A 9,787-nucleotide genomic window follows, 5' to 3' on the forward strand; every position below is an offset into this window, starting at 1 on the left:
GTGTGTACACTAGCTTAAAAGCCGTACTCCATGTGGGCTTTTAAGCAAGCTCCTGTGAAGGGCTAACTGGGCCTGTGGCCCCAAAATAAAGAGAGCTAAACTGCATGATTATAATACATCTATAATGACTATATGCCCTGGTGGTATTTGATCAGAGGTTAAGGACAGATGGGAATTAATTCTGTAATATAATCATTCTATCGTTCCAGTCCCAAGTTGAATTCTAGCTGTTAGCCAGTTTGTCCCAAAGTTCTTAATCTCAACTAAAATTAATGAAGGAAATGTCATTTATCTCCCCCTTGATCTCTGACATCATCTGACAAACACCAACCTAGATTGTGTGAATCAACCAAAAAAATAGCAACCCAAATGCTTTTATGTCAGATCCCAATGCTGGATGTTCAAGAACTAAATGAAAGGCAGATTTTCAATCCTGGGATCATCCTGATTCCAAATAGATATAATATGTCTAGGTAGAGTGAATGTAGACTGAGGTACACGGGTCTTGAATGGACAGAATTTTGCATTTATTACATAGCTATGTGTGGGTGTCTTTGTGTCTGCGTTTCTCCCGTACCACTGCTTGACAACCAGTGTTGATGTGTTCATGTATCTGTAACTTAGAAGTTCAGCAAAATTGAACAATAGAATAAGCACCAGGCTTTAAAAAAAAAAGTACCGGTGTTGATTCATACTACTAAAAATTCTTCAAGGTGGCACACCAGCTTGGCCACAATCTCATGACTGAAACCCTTAATCCTGACACATTGTTACCCTCCCCTCTCTCCATTTTTTCTCCTCTGATCCCTTTCTGTTGAAGAGCACAGGCTCAAAACATCAAAGACTTTTCCATTCTTCCCGAGCGTCAAGCTAATACACTCCCACCCCTGTCTTTCTCTTCTATTTTCTATACATTTGAACCACACACACACACACATATATATATATATGCTGATGCCATATAAAAAGCACCCAGTACATTCTCTAAAGTGGCTGGCATTAGGAAGGGTATCTAGCTGTAGAAACTATGCCAATACAGACAATTGGAGCCAGATGTAGCCCCCCCCCCACCAGCTTGCCAGCTCCTGTCAAACCATCTAACCTATGCCAATATGAAAAACAGGCATATGATGATTATGACAATGATAAACTGCCAATTTCTTACATATTTAACTCTTTACATGTTAAATAACAATTAGAACTAGTTCCCATTGAGTACACTAATACTTCTGTTAATAATTACTCTAATATGCAGTTGAGTAGTAGTAGTAGTAGTAGTAGTAGTAAGATAGTTGTATCTTTATAACTATCTCTTTTCTATCAGCTGCACTGGCAAACAGTCTGGTAGAGTTGTTTGATAGAATGGTCATGCTTGACGGAACAGTCTTGCTTAATAGAATGGTCTAGCTTGGCTTTGCTTTTATAGAATGATCCCATATTTTTGCAGACTACTATTACATGAAAGACTGAATAATAAAAATTTATATTTACAAATATAAATACAAATAAATAGTTAAAATATCTGCATTGCTGTCATCCAACAGGTTTTGTGTTGTTTTTTTCTTTCTGAAAATGGGTTAGGAAAATACTGCAGTAAAGTGGTTTTGAGTATGTACCATGGTAAGGTTATATATTATTGAATAGAGCTACATACCTAAAGGTCACAAGTTCAATTCTGATAGAAATACTTTTTATTTTGTTTTTTCCTTAATTGAACTCACTTCATGCAATGCGAGATTTTTACCACTGGGTCATTAAATATTATGGAGTGCATTTCATGCTAAAAGCAGTAGCAACATTTTTAGTTTTGAAGAAACTATCCAACCTTGATTAACATTTTATTTATGAGCATGAATACAAAAAAAAAAAAAAAAAAAGAAAAAGAATTATAATAAAAGATTTATTTGTCAAATGTGATGCAATTAACAAATATTTAAAAAAAAACAGGAAAAATACTTACAGGTAAGTCTGTGAAAGCTATACCTATGGAAGAGAGAGAGAGAGAGAAAAAGAGAGAGAGATAAAGAATATAATTAAAAAAACAAAAAAAAATTTCAAGTAAGTAGACAGGAGAAAATGATAAGAGCAAAAACAAATCAGAAAAAAAAATAAAAACACAAGAAAAAGAAAACTTTACAGAAAATATTGATTAGCTTTTTGTAATCATCGATCTTGATAGAGAGTAGTAGCTTAATAGAAAATGCTGAACATTAAGAAGAGGGCTTTAATTTATGATGACCTGCAAGAGAAGAGCTGAAACAGACAAAGAGAAGAGAATGCATGCATGGTTGGTCGATAACAGTTGTTCCCTCTTCCTATCATCATCATCACCATTATTATTATTATTAGGAATAGGAAGTGGGAAATGGAGATGGAGAAAGGGAGCTTTATTATTATTATTATATAAACCATTTGAATAAAATTTGTTCTTTGTATATTTTGCTTCTGGGGAACATTGTTTTCCTACCTTCTTGCCTGCCAACCAACCAACCAACCAACCAAGCTAACTATCCTGAAACTCAGTGGATCATGTGAAAATTAAGTTGACAATAATTAATTACTCTTCTGCAAAGCTTGGATTTAGTTCTACATTATTTTTTTGTTAATTCTTCAAAATTCTATTTAGACAATCCACAAAATATGAGAAGCCTGACCAGGCTCATTTAAACCCAGGTTAATTGCACTTTTCCTTTTCTGCACCCTCCCACCACCTTTTCATTCATCTAATGAAAAATGTACACACACACTCATTACTCCCACTCATGCATAGAGAACATGTCTAATTTAAAATGCACCCATAAAATAAATTAGAAATCAGTGCCTTCGTTTTTTTTTTATATAGTTTAATCCACAGAGGAATGGGACCTGACTATTCTGGGGCTACTGGAACTTATTTTTAGATCAGGAACCTGCTTGCAACAGAATGTCTTGATCATACTCATCTGTCAGAATAATGAGAACCATTCAGCCATCCTTAAGAATGACTGATGACTCGTGCAGTGAGTTTGTTTAAAGTGAAAAAGAGTTGTGCACAATCAACCTCACTCTCTTGTCCATGACCATATTTAATCCAACGGTAAGACCAAGCCAAGATGACTGGGGATAGAAAGGGATGCAGTGGATGACCAAGATATCTTACTTGCCTCATCCTGCTCTCTGCTCTCTACAATGCATTACTGCAGCAGCCTTCCCCTCCACTGACCCATGAAAGTTTCTTCTGCAGAGTCTGCTGGATCCAGTCTTCACATGCACAGGTCGGCAAACCCTAATATGCTAATTAACCTATAGCTGGGACCCTGACAAGAGTTACTACTCCAAGTTAGAGTAGATCTGGGAACAATAGTGGTTAAGAGATGACTCCATACTCCTCAAAAACCTTGGAACTATTAAATGAAGGCCCCACTATTGAATGCAATTTAAAGTCATACCCAGGAAAAAGAATGTATTCTGTTAAAGGCACCCTTAAAGCAGGTGACAAGATTATGTTCACAACCCAATACTTGCACACTGGCATTGATAATAATATATGAAATTTCACATAAGTTTCAAATATAAATATTGAACCCTTTTCTTATTTTTATTAATATGAAATTACAATTGTAAAGCAGAAGACAAAGAGTGAAATACATAAACTCTACCAATTATCCGGTATTCTTGGTCCCAGAGCCTTGACAGATTAACCATTTTGCCGGGCCATTCGTAGTTATATAATAATAATTCATCAACACACCTGTAACCTATTAATTACACTAATTACTAATCATGTCATAGTGCTTAGAAACCAAAATACCACAGTCCATTTTTTTCAACAGTTTTACTTTACCTTGGATTAATATAGATTGGAGTTTATGTTTGACACTACCAATGATGATCTCAATTATCTTACATGTAGCAGCCACAATTAAGGGCAAATTTAAGCTATATAAGCAGAGGATCTCTCAAAATTTTGGTATCACCACTAACAAGTGCAGCGTAAATAATACATGTAAACACATGGTAAAACACCACTAATGGTTATGCAGTGAACTAGAATGGCAGCCACAGGAATTCCACGTTTCCATCTCATAATTTATCCAGAATGTAGGAGTTGCTGAACCATCAGTTGCTAGAAAAATGGTGGTGTGCCTATATTTGGTTTGTAAGTATATTTCTAATATACTGGGTTATAGGAGCTGTGAAAAGAAACTATCCAACTTTTGATTAACAGAGAGAATCAACAAGAAATCCAAACTGGCTAATATAACCAACAAGGGTTGGCTTAAATTATACATCTGGACAAAATGGAAACTATTTCAATCAAACGAGAGAGAGAGAGAGAGAGAGAGAGAGAGAGAGAGAGAGAGAGAGAGGGCAAGACACAGAATGAAAGAATAGCTGTATGGGTTTAAGTATGCAGATGAGGATGCATATAAATCAATATTAGGACCTGTGGTAGCAACTTAAAGCATTATTGTGATAGTATACAGCAATATATAAAAGTACATATCACTGTATACAATATATGAAGATTAACATCCACCTTCCATACTGGCAGAGGTGGGACTGCATTGAGCGCCAGTGCCTGCTGGGTGTCCTTCTTATGCCAACCTTCTTACAGAGTGTATTGGGTGCTTTTTTTTGTGGCACAGGCACTAGTGAGGTCACCAAGCAACTCGCTCACCTTAGTGGGGGTATAGCACTGAGGGAGTGGTTTTATGGTAGATATTAAGAAGTTAAAGTATGATAGAGGGACAGGAACATATGTCTTGGTATAGAGGAAATAATAGAGCTATCCTAGATAGAAAGAGAGAAAGAGATGGTGGTGATATTCACTTTCTTGTATCTTGAGGTACAAGGTGAAAATAATAAAGAATACGGACAGAGGATCTGAAAGGGTGGATAGGAGAGTGACAGATGGTTAGAGATAGGGATGGAGGTGTGTATAGTCAGGGAGGGGTATATGAAGTATAGCTTAGTCAATGGAAGTAAGACAGCACCCAGCACTTTATTGGAGGGTCTCTGAGACTTGTGAAACATCATCATTGTTACCATTAAATATGCCTGTTGCCATGCTGGCATGGACTGGATGGTCAGACAGGATCCAATAGGTCCAAGAACTGTATTGTGATCCAATGTCTGCTTTGGCATGGTTTCTACAGCTGGATGCCTTCCTAACACCAACCACTTTACTGTGTGTACTGTTGCAGCTCATGGGTTGTACGAAGTAGAACATGAAAATATTGAATTGCCCTCAAATTGGAGACCTGGACCTTATGCTTGACCAGAGTGGACTCTATCAACAAGCTTCTGATAGTTTTTGTCTACCCAATTTCATTCTCAAAGTTTAGGTCAATCCAAAGATATAGCAGAAGACACCTGCTCAGGTGACATGCAAGTAAGGTTAAATTGGTAATTATGTTATTGTAAACCTAGCCATACAACTATAATAGAGAGGTAGAGAGAGGGGGGAGAGGTAGAAAGAGAGGGGGAAGAGGTAGAGAGGGGGGAGAGGTAGAGAGAGGGGGTGGAGAGGTAGAGAGAGAGGGGGAGAGGTAGAGAGAGAGGGGGAGAGGTAGAGAGAGAGGGGGGGAGGAGGTAGAGAGACTGGCTCTTCATAAAGTGACCTCATGCATCTATTTATAACATCTGTTCTTTCAAATTGGCAGGGATTTGTTGGTTCTACGTGTTAATATTTGGTAGTATTACAAATGGTATTTAGTATAAGATACTAGTATTAGGTCATTGCTAATTGAACAGCCAGAGTTAGACTTGTTTATGTATCACGACATACATAGCTGCAGCCATATTTTTATAACAAATTGTTCTTGATAGTATCAAACTGGGTTATAATGGTTACAAACAATATAAACAGGATGAAGATAGCTAGTGATCTCTCTTATTTTCTATTCAGTGAACAAACTGATAAACAACCATAAAATCTCATCAAACAACAGGTACAAAATAATATAACTATACTCATATACTGTATTTGATAGCATAGAAGACACGCAGGTATATTAAGAGCACCGTAATTTCAGCAGTGCATATTCAGGAGAAAAAAGTTTTTAGTGCATTAAAGCATATAATATATAGGGCCAACTTTGCATAATAAGATGCAGGATGATTTTTTTTTTTGGAGATTTTCTTTATTGTAAAACATGCACATCTTATACGCCACCAAATAAATATGGACATGGTCGAGTGGTTAAGATGTTCACTTTGCAACTTCATGGTTTCAGGCTCAATCCCACTGCATGGTATCTTGGGAAATTAGCTTCAGCTAATCAATGTCTTGTGAGTGAAATTGGTAGAAGGAAAATGTATGTAAATCAGCCATGTACACATTTGTGAGTGTATGCATGCACATGTATGTGTGCATATATCAGCCTTTTTCTGTCTGTCTTCATGTTGTTCCTTAACTTAGCAGTTTGACAAATAGTAATAAGTACCAGGCTTAAATGATAAGTAATACAGCAGTCCAATCATTGAAAACAAGGAAAAGAATATGACCAGCTGAAAGCAGATTTGTACCTGACTCTATACTTAAAGCAGAAGCTGTAATTCACATGAACAATGTTTATGTTACTAGGCTCAAGAGATATGAAATTTATAGACAATAACGTTATGAAGGAGGGCTTAAAAAAACAGGATATTAAATAAATATTGAAATATAGACAAATGGACTAACAATAAAATGGTATCTGACAGGACCACCAATATACCATATATTTAACAAAAAGAGGTTTCAGTTTCAGTCTAATCTACCTAATTAAGTCACACTGCTTAAAATTAACTCCTAACTATACCACACGGTATCTTATAGGGCTGCATCAGTTAGCCAGTCACAAAATACAAAGTATCATAAGAATTGTACAAAGCTTCTTTATATATTCATTTTGAAGGAAGTGAGGAAGACTCTAATACAAGGGAAACAGCTAATTTTCTCTCTCTCTCTCTCCCATTCATCTCTGATCTGTAACAGAATCATTACAGGACTGAATTTTTGACTTACAAACTTACAAAGTTTTTCAACAGGATATTAAGCATTAAAGAAATTGAAGCACTGCAGGTTTTATGATATACTATCTATTTTGCATAAACGATTTGACTAGAGCACACCATTCAATATCAGTTTATAACAGCTGTAGCAAACTCATAAGAGGTGGAGAGAGAACATAGGTTCGTTTGCTCGAACAGGAGAAATTGTTGATTTCTCATTGGTTAAAAATTACTGCCCATATACGAATTCTGAACTTTCATTAAAGAAATCTTTCACGAAGTACGGTTCTAGAATTTGTGTATGAGCAGTTATAAAAACCCTGATTTTTGGAAAACTCTCCAGTGATTGTTGGGTTGTCAATCAAATCCACGACACTCACTCTCAAGTGATCGTTGGGTTGTCAATCAAATCCACGACACTCATTCTCAGTGATCGTTGATTGTCAATCAAATCCACGACACTCACCCTCTTGAGTATCAGCTAATATTCATGCCATGTTCAATACTCAAATCCAACAAGATTGAATTGTTGTGAACTCTAGTAGTTAGCATGAAAGATTAGTTAGTGTGAATTTTAAGTTGTAATCCTCTACGACAAAATGACTTTACTTTCTAATTGTTCTATAAATGCCAAATGTACATAATAAACTAATGTAGAAATTTATTTTCTTTTACTTCACATTCTTTCAACTTGTTAAATTTATTTCTGTATTTATGAAACTGTGTATTTTTTATGTAACGGTCAAAAGAATACGACTCCATATCTTCAACATACATGCACGTATTGAACACACGTTCAGCGTCTTGGTATGTATAATTCATCATAACAGCCTGAATTAAGAGTTATGCATGGTGATAAATACTTATACAGCCATGGGCAATTTGTGGTTCATGGAACTTTCTGCATGGATCACCTAATGAAACATTACCTTGAAATTTTTTTTAGTAGTATGCCCATAATGAATGTTTTATTCACCCTATGAAATACATGTAAGTTACATAAATTCACTTGATGGTTAAATTAGATTGAACATTAATACTTAATCAATATTAAGCAGCAAGATGGCAGAGTCTTTAGTATGCTATGCAAAATGCTTAGCAGCATTTTGTTTGTCTTCACGTTCTGAGTTCAAATGCCTGCCAGGGTCAACTTTGCCTTTCATCCTTCTGGGGGCAAATGTAATCAACTTAACCCTTCCCCTGAATTGCTGGCCTTGGACCAAAATTCGAAACCAATAACCAATATTTTGCATGTTGGCACAAAGTCAGAAATTAATGGGGGGGGGGGATTACTGTTGATAAAGAGAATTGAGTCAGTACGTGCCTGGTACTAACCTTATTGACCTTGCAAATACAACCCCATGAGAATTTGCACTTTGAAACTAAATACAGAAGGTATTTGGTTCAATGTTTTGCCATTGCTATTAATCCCCACTCCCACAGCATCTAATTGCTAGAGCTACTAAAGTACTAACAATATGTAACATTTGTCCTGGTTGACTGGGTGAGTATCCAGCTAGTGAGAACTCATTTAGAATATTTCTGAAATATGTTATGAATTAGAAAATTAAATAAAAGGGTTGAAATTTCAAAAGAATCTTTTTGTGAACAAACTGTTTAAATTATAAATATCATTACACAGAGGTCTTGGTGATGAGGAGTTGAATGTTGTTATTGTTGTACCAAACTTGGCAAATGCCCTATTTTTATCTATGTAGACTACATCTCAAGTATTCTTTATAAAACTGTAATCAGGTAACGATTGGCAGAGGTAAAAATAACGTTTAGTAACCAAGCATTTGTAAGTAAAGAAGTTTATTCAAACACAACAGCTAGTGTGAAAAAAAATAAATGAAATGAAACAGAACAAATATATAATTAATAGCTGACTTCAAAATATTATACTACTATTATCACTTCTAAAATACAACCTTTATGCCTACATAATCTGCAATTAATAAGTTATTCGTTTTAATAAAACATTTTCAAGACTACAAGATATAATATAGCAATTAACATAGAAGAAAAACCAGATAGCATGTACCCAGTAGCTAAAATAACTAGAGAGCAGAACAAGACTGTTATACAGACTGATGGACTGCCTGCTATGACAGAGTTTCTAGCATCTCATGGGTAAGTTGAAAAAGGACACAAGCACTACCTGTTGGTTGGTTGGTCGGTGACATCATTCTTTGTCAGTTGACCTTTCTCTACTTCCATGTGGAAGTACATATTCTTAATAGATTACCATATAGTACAAGTAGACTATTAAGTGCAAGCAGATCGGCCTAGCTACTAGCACACACATTAACAGCAAACTTGTTAAAGCTATTTTCACAACTTATTTACACCAGTACAAGTCACTGTCAAACAGCTAGTCTATGATCATCGCTGTTGTGTAGTAGGCATTGATTTTGTATAAATACATACATCAAGATGAAAAGATTCAGTTGTAACATGTATATTGCTCTCATATTGCCTGCCATAGCTAAAAGCAAAAGTATAAAAATCTTTATGCTTCTGACATAATGTTTCGTTATAGCAATTAGTGTTTTGGACTGTGATACGGTCAGAACGAGCCAACAATAACAAGTTTTGAGTTCAACTTGTCTTTATATAATTAATAAACGCAAAAGTATAGAACAAATTTCTCAAAAGTTTATAGGTGACATATGAGAGACGGTGGGGGTGGTGGTGCAAGAGGGAGATGAAAGAGCATGCGTGCATGTGGGTTAAATGTCTTCATCGAGACTTCTAAGATTTTGATCTTAAATCAGAGCAACTGTGTGTGTGTGTGAGAGAGAGAGAG

General features: G+C 35.7%; 1 protein-coding gene across 4 annotated transcripts in view; it reads right to left on the reverse strand.

Moving 5' to 3' along the window:
• Positions 1-9,787, reverse strand: part of LOC106872121 (ran-binding protein 9) — a 195,390-nt gene that overhangs the window by 35,811 nt on the left and 149,792 nt on the right. For all 4 annotated transcript variants that reach the window (XM_014918985.2, XM_014918986.2, XM_052967368.1 and 1 more), the window contains one exon: positions 1,961-1,983. In XM_014918985.2, the coding sequence (XP_014774471.1) occupies positions 1,961-1,983 (23 nt within the window). The remainder of the gene's footprint in view (positions 1-1,960; positions 1,984-9,787) is intronic.

The sequence above is a fragment of the Octopus bimaculoides genome, chromosome 4 (genome assembly GCF_001194135.2).
Source record: "Octopus bimaculoides isolate UCB-OBI-ISO-001 chromosome 4, ASM119413v2, whole genome shotgun sequence".
In the NCBI taxonomy this organism is placed as follows: Eukaryota; Metazoa; Mollusca; class Cephalopoda; order Octopoda; family Octopodidae; genus Octopus; species Octopus bimaculoides.